Here is a 20,325-nt window from a genome sequence, read left to right on the forward strand (position 1 = left end):
GAGATTTATTTATTTTTATTTTTTTATTAATATGGGTGTTCGGGTTAACTTGCATGTATCTCGACTAATCACACGGGCTCTGAAATTAACGACCATGTAAGTCTCAAATGTCCCTAAGATTTGTGGAACTCGAACTAGTGATCTCTAGAGAACAAACTCAAAGTCTGACCAGTTGAACACTTATTGAGAGTAGCAGTTACAAACCTCGAACATGACTAGTTTCACCCTTTAAAAAGAGTGTGAGGATACCCAAGTAAGAACTAAAACAAAATAAAATAGGATGGACAAATTCTTTACTACCCATCAAACTCTATCCATTATTCTCAAAAGAAATCCAGAGTTTTTATTTGAAAATACAAGTTAATTTGAAGAAATAGCCAAGAAGCAAGTATTGATTCAAAAAAAAAAAAAAACAAGGAAACGGATTAATTTTACACAATTTGTGAATTCAGAGAATGGAAGAATACTAAGAATTTTGTATAGCATGAAGCATGACAGAGAGAGAGAAAGAAGGAGTATAAAAGCTCGACGAGTCTTCTGCTTGATAATAATACTATAATAATAACAATGATAATTTTATAATTTATTTACCATTTTTAAAAGAAATTCAAGCTATGCCAAATAATTTGTTTCCAATAAATAAAAGTAATGAGAATATCATTATGATTATTATTTTTAAAGTTTTTTTTCTTGAAAATATATCAAAATAATATATATTTTTTTAATTTTTTTAATATATTTAAAATAAATATATAAATAATATATATTTATACTTACGAAGCAATCAAGTTTGGTAAAATAAAACGTTAATTTTCAAGTGTCTCGGCTGGCAACATTTCTTTGACATATGGCAACACTACTGCTACTACTGCGTATCAAGTCTAAAATATTAATTATTCATATTTGCACGTGCAAATGGGAAATGCCATTCTATCTTTGCTTAAAAAAAGAATTATAATGTCCATCACTATCATGAATCATAATCTTATATCAGTAAGTATTTGCTATAGTTTTATGCCAAAAATTAAAAAAAAAAGCTAACGACACTGTTATTTTTTTTTAGATTAATATAAGTGTTCAGATTAGCTTACGCGTATCTTGACTAATCTCACGGGTCATGAAGTTAACGATTATGTAAACTTCCAGTAATCTTAAGGTTTGTGGAACTCGAACTGGTAATTTTTATGAAGCAAATCCAAATCCTAACCAATTAAAATACATTACTCATGATTAACTACACTATTATTAAACTTAATCCACCTAATATTGCCATGTTATTTGCTCCAATTAAAACTAATTTAACCTTTTTTTAAAAATAATTAAAACATTAATTATTTTTTATTTAATCTGAATTAAGTCGAATATTTCATAAATCATAACCTAAGATTAGTTCTCGATTAGGTTGAATGAAGAATAGAATAAAAGTTTAATGTGTACATACCATGCCTTTATCACCCTGTCAATTCCACAGACTTATTAACCAATTATACGACGTAGTGCCATCATCACGTGATGCTTTGCATCTTTCTAAAAAGCTTTTCTTTTTTGTTTTGATCAAATGGGCGAAGGCATATTTCATTGTTGCTTGATACGCTCCACAGTTTTGACTATCCATCTTCTAAAAGAAACCCTCTTTTAACTGCTCCCTTTGAGATGCCCCTTCCCTATCACGCGAGAGAGCACACAGAGGAGCAGGGTGATGCTGGGTTACAGGAGATGCACCTGTTCATTAGCCTCTACAATTTATTAAATAACAGGAGCGCATGCATGCACTTTTTTGTGTTCTACACACCTTGCAGTAATGTATCAGCGGGGCGCTCGACCTTGAGCTATATGCAGTGAGGGGAGAGCAAGAGAAACTCACCGGTAGTTCAAAAGATTTTTGAGGGACACCAACACTAGTTTAGCTTCTGCAACCATACCAGTAATGACTAGAGAAATAAAATGGTATGCTGCCAATCTTTCCATGAGAGAATAGGTAAATCATAAACGATTAAAAACAAACCCCTGGTTAGCGTGCAGTTAGAATGCAAGATTGGAGTCATAAGCTAAATGAGAAATAATTTGCTTGACACACCAGAATATAAGAGAAAGAAGAGAGTGGGATGTTGTGTATGTTCTGTGTATCAAAGAAGTAACAGATTCTGGGGCCTTTCTCTGGTGTATAAGAATTAAAAGGTGCAGTTCCTATAACACAAAATTGACTAGCTGTAAAAAAAATTATTCTTTTGGAGGGTATCCATAAAACAGTATTAAGAGCATCAGTGAGCAGCAATAAATGAGCTTAGCCTATTGGATGTCAAGCTATAAACTCTGCTACCCTGTGTGTAAATTCAGCCCTCCAAACTGTCTTCAAGCAACAAACAAAGCTAAGATAAAGCCTTGAGGGCATCCTATAACTTCAAACAAAATTGCAGTCCAGCCAATGTATAGAAAAGGAACGAATTGCTGAATCAATTTCTGTATGATGACTCCCCATTATACTTCGAGGGAATTCTAAAAAGAAAGTCTTCTGACAACATGGCTTGGAGTGATCTCTCACTTCAATTTCTTCTAACACTACTTCAACTACTTGGAAAAAACTGTCAAGTGCTTCCGTTTTAAGTACCTAACAGAGAAACTTCTCGTGTCTTTTTTTCCCATTTCTTTCATCACCTCCGTTTATACACCATTACCGTGTCTTCATTTGTTTCCTTCCTCTTATTCTTCCTAGCATTAGCTACATCTCCTCTAGCAGCCTTTCCCACCACACCTTTTTCCTCGACTGTGTTGACATATTCAACAAACTCTTCATTAAATTTTGTCATATCACGAGATAAATATTTTTCCTTATCTTTTTCAGCAGTCTCCATCATTCCATCCAGCTGAACTTCTGATAATACCTGAAGTAGCTCCAAAGGAGTAGAAGCAGGATCAAGTTCCCAGCAACCCTTGGGAGCATTTTGACCTTCTTGACCTGTGAGCAGAACTGACGGAACCTGGTGAGAAAACCTAAACATCTCTTCCCTTGGGATTGTCCTGGTTTTGCTCGAGTCAGGATGCTGGCGAAACACTGTCTTGAAACCAGCAACTTTAACAAGAGGAGCAACAGCAACTCCTCTCTCCTCTTTGTAGTCCTCAAGCACTTCCATCATGTCATATTTGTGTATGACTTCATCCGGGGTACGCTCATTCCAATTGGGAGACCAGTTTTTATAAACAGCCCAAATATCACCCTTTCCAGGATAGATTTGAATAGTCCCTCTTGAACCCTTCACCCACCTCACCTTGTGAGAGAAAGAATTAAGAGACTTGTTGACTTTATGCTTCCCTATCCAGAAGTCTCCACTGGTCTTGTAAAATCCGGAACCAATCCAGTTTAGTGGGCCCAATTCACGGTTGCTTTTGGCGTTAAGCCAACTAATCCGCATTTTGAAAGGCTTCCGTGATATCACACTGTGAATCATGGCATAATACCGAGGCATCCCATCATCATCATCATAAGCAGCCCAAACCTGGTTATCACCAAATGAACTCTCTGTGCGATCCTTGTCAAAATCATGAAAATCTGGATCTGGAACACTCATGACTGGCCAATCATTGATGTTTGTATCTGGATCATCATTAGCATTAATTGGTGAAGGCTCAGTGGTGTGAGCTCTGCTCTTAGAATCTAGGAACTCTGGACATTCTTTCGCATCAGCTTTTGTGCCATCCTTCTGCTTTCCTCCCTCCTTCTTGATATCCTTTTCTGAAGTCTTTAGAGCAGTAGCCACAATGCTCCATTCCTTCACCTTCTTGGAAATATCCTTCTTAGCCCTCTCCATCAACATCTTTCGAATTTCTATTTGTGACAACTCACTTGTGCTATTAACTTTATGGTTGCCAGAAATGTTCCTCCTTCCTGCTTCTAAACTACTCTTTTGAGAACCAGATTCACCAACTCTTCCATTTCTGTTAGCCACCTGTTTTGCTGTCTCTCTTCCATTACTGTTTGCCCTTTGCTCATCAATGCACCTTCTCTTCTGCAGCTTGTCTCCTTTCAGTACAGAACTGGAACCATAACTACTGAATCCAGAAGCTCCATCAGCAACTGTTTTTGTTTTCCGGTAAAGGAATTCCTCTTCATGCTTTCTTTTCAATTTCTTAGATTGAGCACCTGACAATGTTGACGGTGCACTTCCAAAACCGCCATCTTTAGAAAATGCTCCTGACTGAAACTTAGGTCCCATATTTGTGGAATTTTCAGTCCTTACATGCCAAGTAGAATTATGTTCTTGGCTGTAAGAAGTCCATATAGGGGATGGGCCATTTCCATCCATGGATGGGGGAGGCGTCTCAACACCCAAGAAGGACCGATGACAGTTCTGACAAAGAAGGCTGTGGTTGAGATAAGTTCTAAGGTACTCAAATTGTGTTTTACATGCATTGCAGATTGTCCAAAAGGTATTGCGTTTGGAAAACAGGGGAGGGGGCGCAGGCTTCGGGCGCATAGCATTCTTCTGGCTCCGTGCATTGTAATTGTTATCATGACCAGTTGGCACTGATGATTTCCAATGTGGAACTTTTTGATCCATATCTGTTACATTCCGCTTCTGGTCATAGGCGATTCTCTTGGCTTTATCGGACAACAGATTCCAGGCTTCAGATATAATATTAAATGCCCCATGTGCTCCAACTGCTTTATTTTTATCAGGATGCAGAATGAGAGCCAGTTTCCTGTAATGTCTACGGATTGTGTCCTCACTTGCTGACGGTTCAACATCAAGGACTCTGTACCAGTCCACTTCTCCATTTGTTCTGTTATCAGCAGCCATGTGCACATCAAGAGTTGCTAAAAGTTGTGGAAGACCATCAAGTGCAGGATACAGTTTTTGAGCCTTCAGTGCAAATCTTCTTGCCCCGGCAATGTCCCTCTCTGCAAACTTCTTCTCTGCAATCTCTTTAACTCTAAATGCCTCCTCTTTATTACATTCCATTTTCAACCGGTCACACTGTTGGCTGTCCTTTGTAAGTACAAGCCAATGCAATGTTGTTGATATCTTAATCACAAATATCAAATCCAAAACCTGAAGTTCCTACATGCATCATCAAGAAACTGCCTTCAATTTGGCAAAAATGATACAAAAAAAAAAAGGAAACTATCCCTGTAAAGAAGGGAAAAAAAAGTCTGAATTCCCCACATGCATCATCAGGGTGCTGCCTTCAAATGGCAAGTCCTGATGCATCAAAAATGAATCCAAAACTAGGAATCTATCTGAAAAGAAGAAAAATAATGACCGAGATTCACGCCGAACAACACGGCCATGATTAATAAAGACCACAATGAAAAATACAGAATAACAAATGATTGCTTCTTGTGATCCATCAGTTACATTAATTTAACATCTGTTGATCTTAACTTCTATAAATGATCCCATGGAATTACCGGAAAACATCAACGCACTTCCAAGATAAGCAAAACGGATTCGAAAACACATCATTCCAAAAATGTATAATCACAACGCCATGAACAATTCTCAATTATGGTAGGACCATGAAACAAATCAACAGGTGGGAGATCAAACAAAAAAATACCAACAATCTGCTTGATCTCTAAGAAACAACAAGAAATGAGAGAACAAAACTCAAGGTGTCAACAAGTATCCCATTCAAACAACTCTCTCAGAAACTCAAGTTTCTTCAAAACAACACAACCCTCAATCCATAGCTGAACACAAACACAAGTATTCAACTAAAATCAAGGCAAGCAAAAACTATTCGCTTCACAGATTGACATGAATTTACCAAAAACAAAACATACCCAATATTTAACACACAATGAGGTACGTAAATTCTAACAACAAGAAGTAACTCACGTTCAAAGTTAAATTCTCACTAGAAACCCACATATTATTAAAACACGTTATAAACTAGCAAAGCAATCCCAAATAAAGCATAATGTAAGTGCAAAAGCATAATGTAAGCAAAACATGTAAAAAAAAATATCAAAAGCAGAGAAAAATAAAAATTACCCGTTATCAGAAACTTGAATCAAAGAGACCCCATTGATGACTTAGCTGCAAAATTGTTGATTTTGGCCCCTGGATCAAATAAAACTAAAAGGAGGGTTTTTTTTTTTTTTTTGGGGGAAGCTATGAGAATTTAGAATTCTCAAATAAAATGAAATTCTACTTGTGTATATTAATATATATATTTTTTTTATGAAAAAGTAGAGTGGATTTTCTATTATTTATATGCAAAAAAAAATGGAATGTTTTGTGCATGGTTAAACCCTGACCATGGTTTGTTTTTAACTCTGGTAAACAGTATTGACAGTTAGCTAAATATGGAAAACAAATTATTCTAGTGTCCATGACAGAAAAATAAAAAAAATGGTGTAAATTTTATGCGTAACATTTTTCTTTTCTATATTACATGTCTATTTTCAATTTGTTTTTTTGTTTTTTTTTTAATTTTGTCTAACATGATATCTGCCTGGTTCAGAAATTAGAAGAAGGCATAATTTACATGCAGAAATATTGAATTTCTTTAATTAAATTGAACAATGGAGCTTTCTTTTTTCATCCTCGATTTATAATTTATTGTACCAAATCCCAGAACATCAAAATGCTCTTTGAGTGATATCCGAGGTAATAAATTTAGCATAGATTTGCTTAACCATATGAGCATTTTCGATTCACCAAGTACTCATCCGAACATGGTAGCTATGCTTTGCTTAAATGGCAAGTTTCAAGGATCCCAGTCTCAGATTTTCTTGTTAATGTTCGCGTTGTAATTTCCTTCATATTGGGAATTTCATGTGTTCAAGCACAATGTGATAGATGGATTGGCTTGGTAATTTTGCGTTCAAGGCTTGTATTTATCCATCATTTCATTGCTAATACAGATAAGATTTTGCTCAACAATGAGAGTCCAATCCTAGATACGACTGTAATTGTCTGGAATGAAGGATAATGCTGCTAGTTTAGCACTTGGTTGGACTTACCTTGTCGGGGTGAGAAGAGTCGCGAGGTTCAATCTGTATATCGTAAGTGCCTTGCCATTTTTCTTATATTCGTTTAGGAAATTACAATCCAGCAATTTTTGGCATTTTCTATGTTAGTCCTTGGGCAAAACAAGATATACATGAAAGATAGCAGTTCAACTCAGGTGCAGTTTACTCGGTCACAGATTATAGGCTTTGCATTTCACGAGAAGAGAATTTCATTAGGGAGTGGTATCTTTACAACTTTTTATGGTATGAAAAAACCAACTTATACTCAATCAGAGCTGTCTTCTTCTGTTTTCTACTGCTTGACAAAGTGATTGAGCTTATTGAGAAGACATTATTTGCTGCTGAGATCAGACACGTTGTTCTTCAGGCAAGTCCAGCATGAAAGGAATCGGAAATTAAACCCCACAAAAAAAAAAGACGTTAGGATGATAATTTGATGTGATGTTAGCCATAAACAGGCACAAGGGAAAGCAGCTTTTAATACTAATCTTCATCAACCGTGGTTTTCTTCCCATCAAGGAAACTATAGAGGTTGTGGGGGAAACTGGAAAGAGATACAAGAGAGTGCATAGTTGTTTTTTGATGGAATGGTTCATTCGTTCACCATTGAAGATCTGAACAGTCACTCCACTTCCCTAACTTGAAAGACAAAACACTGGTTACATACATCCAATTCACATAATGTGTATAGAAACATATAATTTGGAACATGAGGCTAAACATTAATGGATTTTAATGCAAAACCTTCATGCAAAGGTGACAGTAGATCTCTGTCATGCAACTTGCGAGCTTATTTTCAGAATTTGGAATTATTAACGAGTGAAGAGAGCAGATCTTCCTGTCCTGATAAGCAAGTTTTTCCAGAAAAAAAATGTTTTTCCTTCTGTCTGATAAATTCTGTCGAGTTGGCCCACCAACATTATAAATTTTTGCTCATATTTGGTTAGTTTGACAAGCATGAACGCCTTGGAAGTTGCAGTTGACAAGTCCAATTTTTAACCTCCAAGAAAAGGGTTTGTAGGCATTGCCTTCTGCTTGTTTTACAACAAATTTCATCAAATTTTTAACCTCCAAGGCACAGGCCATACAAGTCCTTATAATCATTGAACAAATAATTTCCCACTTTCTTTCAACAAATTTCATCACCTGCTAGACAGTTAGATAAGTGAAGATACAAGTGCATTACCATATATCCATCACTTTCCATGAAATTATCAAGCATTGACCACTTTGCAGTCCTGAAAAGATTTTAGCCATTGAGAATGATGCGCAAGCAATTTATATGTTTGGTCAAGAGCGGATATTTGATAACCAGATTTTAGGTATATAACTTGTTCATACTTCATATAAGCATCACTATCATTGAACATGAGAAAATCCAAAGGTGACAGTGACAATTGTCCTCCTTGCGCAGTTATATGATAATGAAGTTCACTTCTAATGGTGACCCAGTTGAGCTTTTAGGCTCATGCTTTCAAAAAATATAGCCATTCGCAACTTCTCACATTTATCGAAGCAATACTGTAGAAATTTTCCTGATGTTCATTTCCCTCATTTCCTCATCCTTCTAAATGTAGACATGATAGTAATTAATCAGTAATTCAAAAAAATAAAACCAATAAATTGGTGATTAATCATGTCTAGTTTCTTCACCCTAGTCATTTTCCACCTAAAACAAAACATGGAAAATAAACTTAAAACAAAGTTAGAACTTCCAAATCAAGTAAATAATATACTCTGTAAAAAATGCAACAGCAAACTCATTGCTAAGCCAAGCCATTATTAGAAAATCAACCTTTATAAAATGAACATAACAAATAATGATAATATTGAGTCTGAAACACAAGGATGTCATAAAAACTCACACAAGCTTCAAGCAAAATCTTTGTAACTTACACAGGACAATGGATATGCTTTACAGCACTCAAGCAAGAAATGATCTTTACCAAGTTTGCCTGAACTTTAGTTGTGGCATGTGTCGTTTCTAGTAAGAAATGATCTTACCATTTTCATATCCTTTCTGAACATGTTATTTCACCTACATTCTGCATAATGGATTGCAAGTGCAACTGCATACCAAATGATCTTTCATCTATTTCACCCTCATCATGAACTTTTTCTTTCACCTATATAAGTTCAAATCTTATTTCTAATGAAAGCTACATGGAGGTGCTTTTGATTTGTCACTCATTCTGAAATGGAGTTCTAACAACACTTGAAAGTGGGTTTTCGCTTCTTCTTTTCCCCCTTTCAGCTAGAAATGAGCGGCAAGATGGTTGCATGTTATGAATGTATGATACATCACCTTAGATGCCTTTCCCACTTATGTAGTCATCTTATCTTGCATCTAATCTAAATTATGAATTTGAGAAGGTATTATTACGAGTTACGCAAATGTTGGCCCAAAATGTTTTCCATCATCATGGTCTTCAAGATAATTTAAGACAGTAATTTTTATGATCAGAACAGACTCCCCAAACAAAAATTTCTAATATCAAGTGCTTAAACAAGTCTGAAAGTTGATGGACTCAAATCCTTATTAGTAACTAATGATTAGTCAGAGCCAGCGAAAACCACTAGATGAAGGTTTTCACTGATATCCCTGACAACATCCACAAATTGATGAAGCACACTCAAAACTGCAGTCTCTACTAGCCGAGACTTGTGTCTTTTGCAATAAAATATCAGGTCAATAACAACAAAACATCTGAATGAATATTGTGTAATTAAAATGGCTAAATTTAATTATGTTGTTTCACAGAAAATATAACATAAATCTAATCCATGGAATCAAAACTTGGAGCATACCAGCCTAATTCGTTCAAGATTTTCTTCATTCTTTCTTCTTGTCCTTTTGAATCCCCAAATGCTGTTGTGAAAGGGTAGACATAGGTTACTTTTGTGGCCATGGTCCTATACGCAACTACATCTCCTCTTACCAAAAACTCAAGGACATCCGGATCAAACCCTCCATCAACCTCAGCTTGTAAATATTTCCCTGAAAGGACCAAAGAAATGACTCATAGAAACTAAAATGAGCATCAATCAATGCATCTATTATCACAATCACATCTAAAATGCACAACGAAGTATATTAAAGTCCTAAACTTGTTTTTGTATCTCTTGTGTCTTCTTCTTCTTCCAAATAATCCATAGGTCATAGTGTTCAGTGTCTTTCAGAAGTTGTTACATGGTATGGCTGCATACATGTGGTGTAGACTGTAGATTTACCAGTTTACAAATTCAGTTTAGTCGAAATACCATTTGGGGTATCTTCAATGACTTGAATCTTGGCATTTCTCTGCGTTTTCAGGATTGCTTCCTCTAACTTCTGCAATAGTTAATTGTAAACCAAATTAGGGATAATTTAGCACAATGGAAGATAAGTAAACATGTATTTCAACTTTAAAACCTGAATTGCATTCTCTGTATCATTCTCAGGAATCCTCCATGGGAATGAAAATGATGAAGATTGCGGATTCGTTGAAACACAACCTGGGTTTGTTGACGGGCAAGGCCTAATTTTCCTGCAACAACAGAAAATTGCACAGAGTCAAAAGTTTCGATTCAAAACAACAAAGCCATACAAACCAAACCACCCACATTTAATCCCAGAAAGTGGGAACAAAAAAGAACCCTTTGAAGAACACATGAAGTCTGATTAACATACCCATTTTCTAGCCCAATCTGCAAGTTCTTGGACTGAGAAAATGGGGTTGTAGGAGAGAGAAGGGGAGGCTGAGAGTTAAGAGAAGGGATAGCCAAGGAAGGCAATGGAGAATTTAAGGTAACAGTGAGGGCTAACGAGAAGAGATTGGTGAAGAGAATGGGTTTTGGAGTAACATTTTGTGAAGTAAAGTTAGTGATTTTGGAGGTTGAAAGATGTGGAGGAAGAACATGCCCAATCAAGCTCATCCTCGTTACGTTTGTTATCCTTTCCTTTTTCCAGCATTTCATGCTGTCCTCTTGACACAAAAGACCAACAAACTAAGGGAAATTTTGCATGTCATGGTTGGACTCTTATATATTTTAACATTCCCGCAACATGAACAGCAATCGTCGATATGTCCGAGTGGTTAAGGAGACAGACTTGAAATCTGTTGGGCTTCGCCCGCGCAGGTTCGAACCCTGCTGTCGACGTTTTACCAATTTTCTTTCTGACAAAATAGAAAGCAGAGAGAGAGAGAGATGATTTTTATTTGTATAGGGTTTTGTTCCAAAAAAAAATTTAATCTCTCAAACCCCATGTTTGGTTTCTAAGAAAAAACGATAGACAAAAAGAAAAAAGATCTCTCTGTTTTTTTCCTCGAACAAACGGAAAATGGAATATAATTCAAATTCCATTTCACCAGCAACACCACAACACTCAAAAACAACACAAGAACTAGCAATAGAAGGCCAAAAACATCTAGAAGAAACAATCCAAGCTGGTTACCAAATCCTTTCTTCTATGAACGATGAGCTTTGCAACCCCACTTTATGGTCCACCACCTCCACTGCTACGACTGCTGTGACTTCACCCATTACTTCTAAAAATGCCCTAAACGGTGCCGTCGTCATTACTGTCAATGGTGATGCTAATGCTGCTGTATCTGATTCCACTCATGAGTTGAATGGTGGTGGTGTGGGTAATGGAGCTCTTGATGAAGCTCGGTTTCGGTATAAGAATTCGGTTGCTGCTCTTCGTGATGTTCTTGCGGCAATTCCTAATTCTCACAAGGTTTATTTTCTTAGAAACCCTAACCCTAGTTTTCTTTTTTTGGTGATTTTCTTGCTTAGATAGTGCTTGATTAAAAGGGGCGTTTCTATTCTAACATTTGAAGGGTTTTTTTTGTGTGTGTATTGATTAAATGTTGCTCTAATTAGTTGCAAAATGTTATTATGATGTATTAAGATAGAATTTGGGGGAATACTGGATTGTAATTGATTAAAAAGGAACAGTTTTTAGCCTAAAATTTTGAGACATTTTTGTGTTTTGATTGGAATTTTGTTATTTAGTCTCAAATTGTCAATCTGATGTATATAATAAGTTGGGAGTCAAGTGGAACTAGCTGTTAGAAATGTTTAAGCTTCAATACTTGATAAGTTAGTGATCTAGACTATGATTTTTTTTGGGTTAACTGGAAATCTTTATGGCTTCAAATTGGGAAAAATTGTCTGTGATTTGGTTATCAAGCTAATAGTGTGTGGTTCTTTCATCTTCCAAAATAGGCAAAACCTTTTGAAACGAGTTCTCCAGCAGATGAAGCTGAGATTAAGAAGTTGGAAGAGCGAGCCTCCAGCCTAAGAAAGGTAATTTGCGGTGAATTGTGAAGTCATATGGGGTAATAGTTTTGTTGAGGTTATGCAGTTACTTTCCTGTCTTATAATGGCTCCAATAGTACAGCTGTATGGCACTGGGCTGATTCTTTGGATTACTAAAAAACGCAATTTATCTCATATAGTTATAATGGTTTCTGAGCTTCTTTGAAGTTCTGTGTGCGTGTTTTCCCCCTAATATCTGCATGAATTAGCTCTGAACTTGAATTGTTTTCATCACAGGAACTTGCAAAGAAGAACACATATGTCAAGCTACTCATAGATCAATTACGAGAGATCATTACTGACATATCTACATGGCAGACTCCTTGTTCTGTCTGAAGTTCGTTCAGAAATCATTATTTTGAAAGGGGATGCCTGAGAATAAAGGACTGAGTCTTTGTGAGGTGACGGTGTCTATCTTGACATTTTCTTTCTTTGCGACACTGATATACATTAACTTTAGATCTCTAGAGCTAGATAGTAAGAAGGCGATTCTGGGTTAGCAGAATTTAGTAAAACCAAAGAGATTTTGAACAAGAGAGCATGGGTTGTATATCTTGACGGAAATTTCTGGTACAAGCAACTTTGATTGTTTTTTCATACGCAATGACATTCCCTGTTTGATCACTACATGAAGTGATTTCAGACATTGTTACTTTTAATTTGTAATGTCTGATTTTTGTTCGCTTTGAACCCCTTAGGAAATTGTAGCTGCATCTCATGAAATAAACAATTTAATTCCTCCACATAGTGGCCTTACAATATAAATAAAATACTATCCCCAACATGTTTTAAATCAGATTACCAAGAAGTTAATTTGAAGTTGCTTTTTTTGAAAGCACACTCTAGCTGTAATGCTTTGTTAACAGACGCAAGGGTCTCCTGTGCATATGCTTGTGGTAGCCTGCTCTCTCCTTACCCAAAGTTTTACCTTTTGGAGGTAATTTAATGTTAGGTTTCTTACCTATTGTTTTACCCTTTGGGGGTCATTTAATGTTAGGTTTCTTACCTATAGTTTTATCCGTTGGAGGTCATTTAATGCCAGGTTTCTCATCCAACTAAGTCTGTAACAGAGCCATGTTACGTAATCAGGTCAAACATTGTATCAAGGCAAGGTGACCTCACTAGAAACTGGAGGGCATATACAGGTAAATTTAAATTCTCTGTAAAAGCCTGTTTATTGCACTGTTTGAGCAAACACCTTACAATAGTTTCAAGTTTCTTTGGCAGCGTCATTGATGGCAAATTTAAAGAGAAATCGTTGATGGACCTTTTTAGCAGAAAATGTTGATTCTCTTATAAGCAACTGATGTTGAAGAACATCCACATGTCCTGCGTGTAGGACAGGAAGGCCGTGTATTGTGGCCTTGCAATCCTTTTTCTCGCAGAAAATTTGATTCGTCATGTTTGCCTATCCTTGTCTGCTAGCTACCGTCAGTACAGACCAAACAGAACGAGGTCCCTTCTGCATTTAAATGTGGGACTGATCTTTGCATCTGTATTGATATTGAATGCCAACCAAATTTTGGGTAAAAAATAAAGGAGGTCGTGTTTGGTTAAAGATTGCGCTCAGACTGCAAGCTGAGTTGACATTCATCACGTATATTTATTTTCCATTTACTACTGCGCTTATCCCACGGTGATGATTCATTCTATATGGAAGAAAAAAAGAAGGGTTTTCCCCTGTTTGTGAGATCACTTTAATGGGTTGTTGAGTTGATGTGATTTTTGGAATAAATTTATGACAGCATCTCCCTGCCGGAACTAATGAAAGAATGGAAGAATGTCATTTTGAGAGCTTAATGAACACCACAAATTGCGTGCTTCTGTATCTGAAATTTTTTTTCATAGGCAAGTATTACTGGAGGCGTGCTTATTTATGAACACAAGTAGCCTGTCTGGCCCTTCATGACGAATGACTCGAGGCTTGTGCTTCGCTAGACTGTTTGCTTCAAACGATCCAAGGTAAACAAAATCGTCCTGCAGGAGAACTTTCCTTCTGCTTTATTGCACTCTACTTTCACCAATTGAATGACAAATGAAGCTACACACAGTTTTGAACAGATAAATAGAGGGAAACCCCCCAGAAGATTAACAACTAATTGTGAACTGAAGATCTAGTAGTGAGCGACGATCTCATATCTACAATGGCAGATTCATCTGCTCCTAAATTGATAGCCTCTTTGCTAGCTCTAATGAACCTTGTAACAGAACCTTCAACATAATCTAGAGCTTCTTTTACGTTCATTTTCTTGCTTATCTCATCTGGGAAGCTGCTCAAGAAGTGGTCACCGTTAAGAACAGCAGCTAGTTGAACTACCTCGCTCTGGAATTCGGATAATGAACTATCTTCTTTTGCTTCTGTTGTTCTCAGAGGTGCTACATCTGGCATGGTCACTGCAATGAATTTGGAAAGGAGAACTTAAAAAAAGAAAACAATCTATCTCCACCTTATGATTTATCACTACACAAAATTAAAGAAATTAACAATCTATCACTAATTAAATCTGAGTCATTATGCCTAATTGTGCATTGATAAGACTCTTACCTGGGCAGTCAGTTCTGGGAGAGGTTAACTCCCCAACAACTCCTTCAAATGTGCCGGCCCATGCATCTCTGTGTGTCAAGAAGTTTGAGGAGAGGTTGAACATTTTCTTTATGGTCGCAGGAATTGAAGAGTGCTCGAACTCTGAGCTTGGAGCAGGCCCATTTGGGCTACTTATCACTGAAAAAAGAAACAAATAATGATATCAACACAGCAGAAAATGAAAGAGGGAGTGTGAAACAACAGAACATAACGTCCATGCTCCAAAAGTCAAAGTGTTCAAGAACAAAGTATCTAATGACATTAGGTACCAGCCAAAGTTCACATGAAAGATAAAAAATTAAGCTTACCAGTGCCTTTCTTGATCCAAGGAGAGACCATAATTGTCGGCACACGAACTCCAAGCCTATCGAACTTGAAAAAAGATGGGGCAGGGCCGGTGTTCCCATCTGGGCTGGGAACATTGACATAAGGAGTCTCGACATGGTCATAAAACCCCCCATGTTCATCGTATGTAATGACCAAAAGGGTCTCATTCCATTGGGGACTAGCTCTCAATGTCTCATAAACCTCCTTAACCAGGTTTTGACCATTAGCAACATCGTGAGATGGGTGATCATCATTTGCAGGCAATCCTTTAATATCAAAATACCTTGGTTCAATCACAGTTAAGCTTGGCAGCTTCCCATCTCTAGCGTCTTTCTTGAACTTGAAATCAAACAGATGAAACTTAAAAATATACTTCAATTTCCTCATGTTCCTAAAGAAAAAAGTTGTTGGAATGTTTTGGAAGTAAATTCCAAAGTCCTTACCGTTCTCATGAAGTGAATCAAAAATTGTCTTCTGAGGATATCCTATAGCCAATTGCTTCTTAACATGGCTTGTTGAGCCATGAGAAGTAGCAGAATACACAAACAGCCTATTGGGTTGTGTTGGACCAGGGATTGAAGAAAACCACCTATCAAAGACTGCAAATTCCCTTACAAGTGTGGCGTAAACTGGCACAGATTCAGGCCTAAAGCCCTTCATGACAGTTTCAGAGAGGTTTTGTGACACGGAGAGAGCTTGTTCAACAAAACCACTCATTGAAGGAAAAGAGCTATTGCCAAATACCTGTTGCTCCACAGCTTCAAAAGAGTGTCCAGGATCTGGATCCACAAACTCAGCATCATCTGAGAAACAAATGGATTGTGGGCCTGGATTCTTGGTCGATACAGGATTGCATTCTGTTCCAGAGACACCATTGATTGCTGGATTAATAGATTTCTTCATCCAACCAATCATATGATCAAAAGATCTGTTTTCCATCACCAAAACCACAATGGTCTTGATGGGGCTTGGTTGTTGGGTCGTAGAAACACATGAAAGTGTAAGAAACAGCAAGAAAATGGAGGGAAATGAAGGTGGCTTAGTTCTGAATCTTCCCATTCTTGTTTTTTTTTCTCTTGCCAGGAGATAACCCTCTTGGCAAAAGTGGGTTTGCTATAGTTTTGGCCTGTGAGCTTATCTGCTTTCTTGTCTTTACAATCAAATAAAAGAACTCAAACAGAACCTCTATTGTCTATTGATTGCCGGTGTGAAGTAAATTAGATTTGGTATCTTATACAGTTATTGCTTGAGTGGATATTATAGAGTCAGAATGAGATGGAGGAGTTTTCACTGTACTAGTTTTGGCCACAGAGAGAATAAAGAAGCTTCTCTGTTTTTTTTTTATTTTGTTCTTCCTACGCTTTTGCTTTTTATAAGGGAGGTGGTGGTGGAAATAAAGGGAAAATGACATTTTGTGTGTTTAATATACTGATCGCTTTCGTAATTCTAGTTAGATTTCAGTAAACTTGGTCAAATGTACCCAGATCTTTAGCAGATTCAGTTTTCTGTGATTTGATTATATCTTGCTAGATAAATAAATTATTTAAAAAATGATTGTTTTTTAAAATATTTTTAAAAAATATATATAAAAATAATATTTTTAAAATTTTATTTATCTATTTTTAATATCATATAAAAATAATAAACAAATTAATTTTAAATAAAATTTGTTTTTGCCCAATCTCTGACCACAATTCTAGGCAGAGATCTAGGGCGGTTTTTATCAAATTTATTAAAAGATTGATTGTCATATATTTAGATGCGTTTTAAAAATATATTTGGTTTTAAAAAATTAAATTGATGGTTTTTTTAGTATTGTTTAATAATTTAGATTATTGATGTAAAGAATAAAAATAAAAATTTTAAAAAATATAATATTTTGATATATTTTTAAGTAAAAAATATTTTACACCATAATATTAAATATAATCCTAACCGTAGGTGTTTAAAAAATAGATTGTGTTTTGATCAAAGGTTTAACTAAAAGGACTCCCATCTAATTTTTCAAAACAAATTGAACCATCAGGTAAAAAACTAAATTTAATAACATTTTTTATTTACCACCATGAAGAAAGTAAATAACTAGAAAAAAAAAAAGCAGGGTTCATTGCATGGAAAACTGAGATTTTTAAAATTATTTTTTAAAAAAATAATTTCGGTTAATATATGTTAATACAAAAATATCATTTATTATCAAATAAAAAAACAAAGATCTTTAATCTCACAAATATAGTAAGTGAATGGGAAATACATCAAGTAATGAAGACTGTTAATGGTAAAATCTCGTGTTTTTTTCTGCAGTGGAAGTATTTTAATAAATTGAAAGAATGTCAACATGAAGGTATCTTTAATTTATTTATTTATTTTGTATTTTTCTGAGAGCACGTAGTTTTATTTGTGCTGGCCCGGCCGCATAAACTCCAGATTTGACAGGTTGCCTATTACCCCGTGATGGAATTAGAGAATGACAAATAAAAATATCAAATATATATTGCTTAATTAGCTGGCACTTGATAAAAAGTCTTCCAAATCATATATATATATATATATATACACACACAATTCCATTTTACAAAACCATGTTTTTTTTATCGTATTAACAAATAATTATAAAACTCTAATTTATAAAAGAAAATCACTTATTTATAAAATAAAATTGAACAACAGATCTATTCAGACTTACTTAATGTTTTTTAATATATATATATATATATATATATATATATATATATTATTGATCTTTCATGTGAGGATATTTTTTCAGAAAAATTTATACCTATAAAAACAAGATCTATACAAATAAATATTGATTTAAAACAGCATTGCAGACTTGAAATTTATAATCTCGAATCTAAAAATCTTATTCAAAATATGTAAATAAAAACTCTGTAATTAAAAAAGACACACCTAGACTTGTGATAGCAATATTTTATGTTAAATAATGTTACCTCACATGGATTCTCGCGGTTTGGATAAAAAAAATTAACCTAAAAAATAATTTTATATTAACTAATTTTTTTGTAAATATTTAATAAATTTCATGACAAGTGAATTAAGTTTAAAGACTTACTATAAAATAGTTTTTATTAATTAATTTTTTAATAAAATGTTTTAAAAATGTTTTTTTAAAACGAAACTGATAGAAGCTAAGCATGTGTTGCTATTGCATGTAATCTTATGCGTGGCAACTTTAGGGGCTTCCACTAGTGAGTGACACGTCATGAAATGGAAGAGGCAATGAAGAAGACACATGGAAGGGTATGAAAGGTCAAAAACATGAAGATTGGTGCTTTGTCTGTTCCTGCCACGAACATCAATTTTTAAGGACAATTTACTCCCTCTCTCTCTCTCTCTCTCTCTCTCTCTCTGCTGAATTAGCGCTCAAATTCAAATATTTTATAACTTTCTTCTGACAAAACTAATTCTAATTAATTTATAATACCATTCTCATGATTGTTAGATTTCAGGAATATGGGTCGATCGAGTATATTATAGTGATTTTTTACGGTTTTTTAAAAAATATTTTTATTTAAAAATCTTTTTTATTTTAAAAAATATTTTTAATATTAACATATTATACCAATCCAAAAATTTTAAAAATAATTTTAAAAAAACTTTTATTTCAAAAAAACCCCAGAGTATAACCGCGTAAATAAATAATATATGTTACTCCTTATTTATTTTTGTGTTTTAAAAGTGTTTTAAAAAAAATTATTTTATTATTTTATTATTTATTTTAAATTAATATTTTTTTATATTTTCAGATCATTTTGATATACTGATATCAAAAATAATTTTTTTAAAATAAAAAATATATTATTTTGATACATTCTAAATAAAAATTATATTTAAACCACAATTCAGTTTCTATTTTTTTTTTATTTAAAAAGTTTTGTGTCCAAACTTCTTTCTAACAAATAAAAAAAAAACATCGATCAAAGTTGTCTCCTCACAAAAAGTTGTTTTCGACTCTTTGTATTGTTTTTCTAAGTAGTTGTCATGATCCATTTTTTATCCTAAAATTTTTTATTTAATTTTATTTTCCAGATGATAATATAAATAAAAACGAGAAAAAAGAAGAATCTCCGTGAGTGAAATAAGAAGTAAAAAAGGAAAAGGGACTGGACCCGAGAGGTGACAGGAGCGTGCCTGGGTCCACAGGCGACAGAGGAGCACTTGACCTCTGGGATCAGGCGTGGGGCCTAAACCCACGGGTACTCATAGAAAATTGAAGAATATCTCCGTTCCTGCTTTACCTAATTTGAAGCACTTAGATCCTTAAAATCTACTGTCCATCTTTCCAAATTTGTTTCGAAGCTCCTGTGAATAGTTTACTTTGGATTTTTCATCCAGAGTCTCTATTCCATACAGAAGGCAGGGAGGGGTTTCAACAAGGATTTTATCAAAGTTTTCTGCCAGAAACTAAAGCAGAGAGTAGAAAGACAACAATATTGTCGCACGTTTTTTACTCAAACTAATGCAGAGAGGCAATATGACATTTTCCAGCTTTCTTTTTATACATATAAGCGCTGCTCGATTACTTTTTCGCTTGAAATCTAGTTGCGTTGCGGCATCACATTCCTCCTCTTAATTGTATTGTGGATATGTTTCCTGATTGCGTTGCAAAGATTCAGCTGCGAAATCAGAGTTTGATCTTTGTCGGCCGTTGTTGATTTCTTTGGGAGTGTTTCTTCACTGTATGGTGCAAAATGTGGTTTTGTGCAGCTTCAGGCCTTACTATCTAGTTTTTTCTGATACCTTGGACGTACCCCTGCTACGAAACTGTTACAAAGCTACTACACTCATTTACCTTGAGGACTGACTGCCAGGGCTGTTATTGCCAACGATTTAAATGCGTCTTGGAGCCAGCAGGGTACATGAAAATGGATTTTCCAATTGAATTCGTAGCTCATATCATAATTAAGAACACCTGAACAGGAAGCACTGCAGAAAGATACAATTCCTGACGGTCACTTTTTCTCCTACTTTTTCCACCTTCTCTTTCCTTCCCACAAGGCATGGTGTCTCAGGTACAACACCAAACACTTGCATGGAAAAGTCACAGTTCAGGCCCTTGCACATCAGTCTGCATTTAAATGTTTCTTCAACAGTCTTCCAATCTTCATCTAACTCA

The 20,325-nt window shown here is 35.2% G+C and overlaps 4 protein-coding genes and 1 non-coding gene across 19 annotated transcripts; 2 read left to right on the plus strand and 3 right to left on the minus strand.

Moving 5' to 3' along the window:
- Positions 1-2,084: 2,084 nt before the first annotated feature.
- LOC133675518 (uncharacterized) lies at positions 2,085-6,156 on the minus strand. Of its 2 annotated transcripts, none has more exons than XM_062096925.1 (2): positions 5,994-6,156; positions 2,085-5,048 (listed from the first exon to the last, which is right to left on the minus strand). In XM_062096925.1, the coding sequence occupies exon 2, from the start codon at positions 4,956-4,958 to the stop codon at positions 2,652-2,654; it is 2,307 nt and encodes a 768-aa protein (XP_061952909.1). In that variant the 5' UTR covers positions 4,959-5,048; positions 5,994-6,156; the 3' UTR covers positions 2,085-2,651. The 2 variants fall into 2 exon arrangements, with proteins under 2 accessions (XP_061952909.1, XP_061952908.1); XM_062096924.1 differs by having other exon boundaries at positions 2,085-5,057.
- Positions 6,157-9,612: 3,456 nt separating this feature from the next.
- On the minus strand, positions 9,613-10,952 carry LOC133675819 (thylakoid lumenal 17.9 kDa protein, chloroplastic). Its single transcript, XM_062097314.1, has 4 exons — positions 10,647-10,952; positions 10,389-10,503; positions 10,238-10,307; positions 9,613-9,974 (listed from the first exon to the last, which is right to left on the minus strand). The coding sequence occupies exons 1-4, from the start codon at positions 10,931-10,933 to the stop codon at positions 9,754-9,756; spliced, it is 693 nt and encodes a 230-aa protein (XP_061953298.1). The 5' UTR covers positions 10,934-10,952; the 3' UTR covers positions 9,613-9,753.
- Positions 10,953-11,034: 82 nt separating this feature from the next.
- On the plus strand, positions 11,035-11,116 carry TRNAS-UGA (transfer RNA serine (anticodon UGA)). Its single transcript has one exon. It is a non-coding gene; the product is annotated as a tRNA-Ser (tRNA).
- On the plus strand, positions 11,072-13,838 carry LOC133675820 (mediator of RNA polymerase II transcription subunit 30-like). Of its 14 annotated transcripts, XR_009835513.1 has the most exons (6): positions 11,072-11,696; positions 12,188-12,268; positions 12,518-12,681; positions 13,147-13,217; positions 13,308-13,425; positions 13,508-13,838. XR_009835513.1 is itself a non-coding variant. In XM_062097315.1 (3 exons), the coding sequence occupies exons 1-3, from the start codon at positions 11,298-11,300 to the stop codon at positions 12,614-12,616; spliced, it is 579 nt and encodes a 192-aa protein (XP_061953299.1). In that variant the 5' UTR covers positions 11,073-11,297; the 3' UTR covers positions 12,617-13,838. The 14 variants fall into 14 exon arrangements, 1 of the variants encoding a protein (XP_061953299.1); XR_009835509.1 differs by having other exon boundaries at positions 13,147-13,425; XR_009835516.1 differs by having other exon boundaries at positions 13,323-13,838.
- A 420-nt stretch (positions 13,839-14,258) lies between these two features.
- LOC133675818 (non-specific phospholipase C6-like) lies at positions 14,259-16,536 on the minus strand. Its single transcript, XM_062097313.1, has 3 exons — positions 15,173-16,536; positions 14,826-15,002; positions 14,259-14,674 (listed from the first exon to the last, which is right to left on the minus strand). Exons 1-3 carry the CDS (start codon positions 16,248-16,250, stop codon positions 14,376-14,378), a joined length of 1,554 nt encoding a protein of 517 aa, XP_061953297.1. The 5' UTR covers positions 16,251-16,536; the 3' UTR covers positions 14,259-14,375.
- Positions 16,537-20,325: the final 3,789 nt, after the last annotated feature.

This window comes from Populus nigra, chromosome 16, assembly GCF_951802175.1.
Source record: "Populus nigra chromosome 16, ddPopNigr1.1, whole genome shotgun sequence".
NCBI lineage: Eukaryota > Viridiplantae > Streptophyta > Magnoliopsida > Malpighiales > Salicaceae > Populus > Populus nigra.

Bases quoted from the DNA above. Each gene is read 5' to 3' on its own strand.
- LOC133675518 (XM_062096925.1), bottom strand. From the start codon at position 4,958: ATGGAATGTAATAAAGAGGAGGCATTTAGAGTTAAAGAGATTGCAGAG.
- LOC133675819 (XM_062097314.1), bottom strand. From the start codon at position 10,933: ATGAAATGCTGGAAAAAGGAAAGGATAACAAACGTAACGAGGATGAGC. The intron at 10,504-10,646 runs GTATGTTAATCA...CTGTTGTTGCAG, and splicing joins CAGATTGGGCTAGAAAATGG to GAAAATTAGGCCTTGCCCGT. The intron at 10,308-10,388 runs GTTTTAAAGTTG...TAACTATTGCAG, and splicing joins ATACAGAGAATGCAATTCAG to AAGTTAGAGGAAGCAATCCT.
- LOC133675820 (XM_062097315.1), top strand. From the start codon at position 11,298: ATGGAATATAATTCAAATTCCATTTCACCAGCAACACCACAACACTCA. The intron at 11,697-12,187 runs GTTTATTTTCTT...CTTCCAAAATAG, and splicing joins CAATTCCTAATTCTCACAAG to GCAAAACCTTTTGAAACGAG. The intron at 12,269-12,517 runs GTAATTTGCGGT...TTTTCATCACAG, and splicing joins GAGCCTCCAGCCTAAGAAAG to GAACTTGCAAAGAAGAACAC.
- LOC133675818 (XM_062097313.1), bottom strand. From the start codon at position 16,250: ATGGGAAGATTCAGAACTAAGCCACCTTCATTTCCCTCCATTTTCTTG. The intron at 15,003-15,172 runs GTAAGCTTAATT...TTCTTTTTTCAG, and splicing joins TTGGATCAAGAAAGGCACTG to TGATAAGTAGCCCAAATGGG. The intron at 14,675-14,825 runs GTAAGAGTCTTA...AATTCATTGCAG, and splicing joins TCCCAGAACTGACTGCCCAG to TGACCATGCCAGATGTAGCA.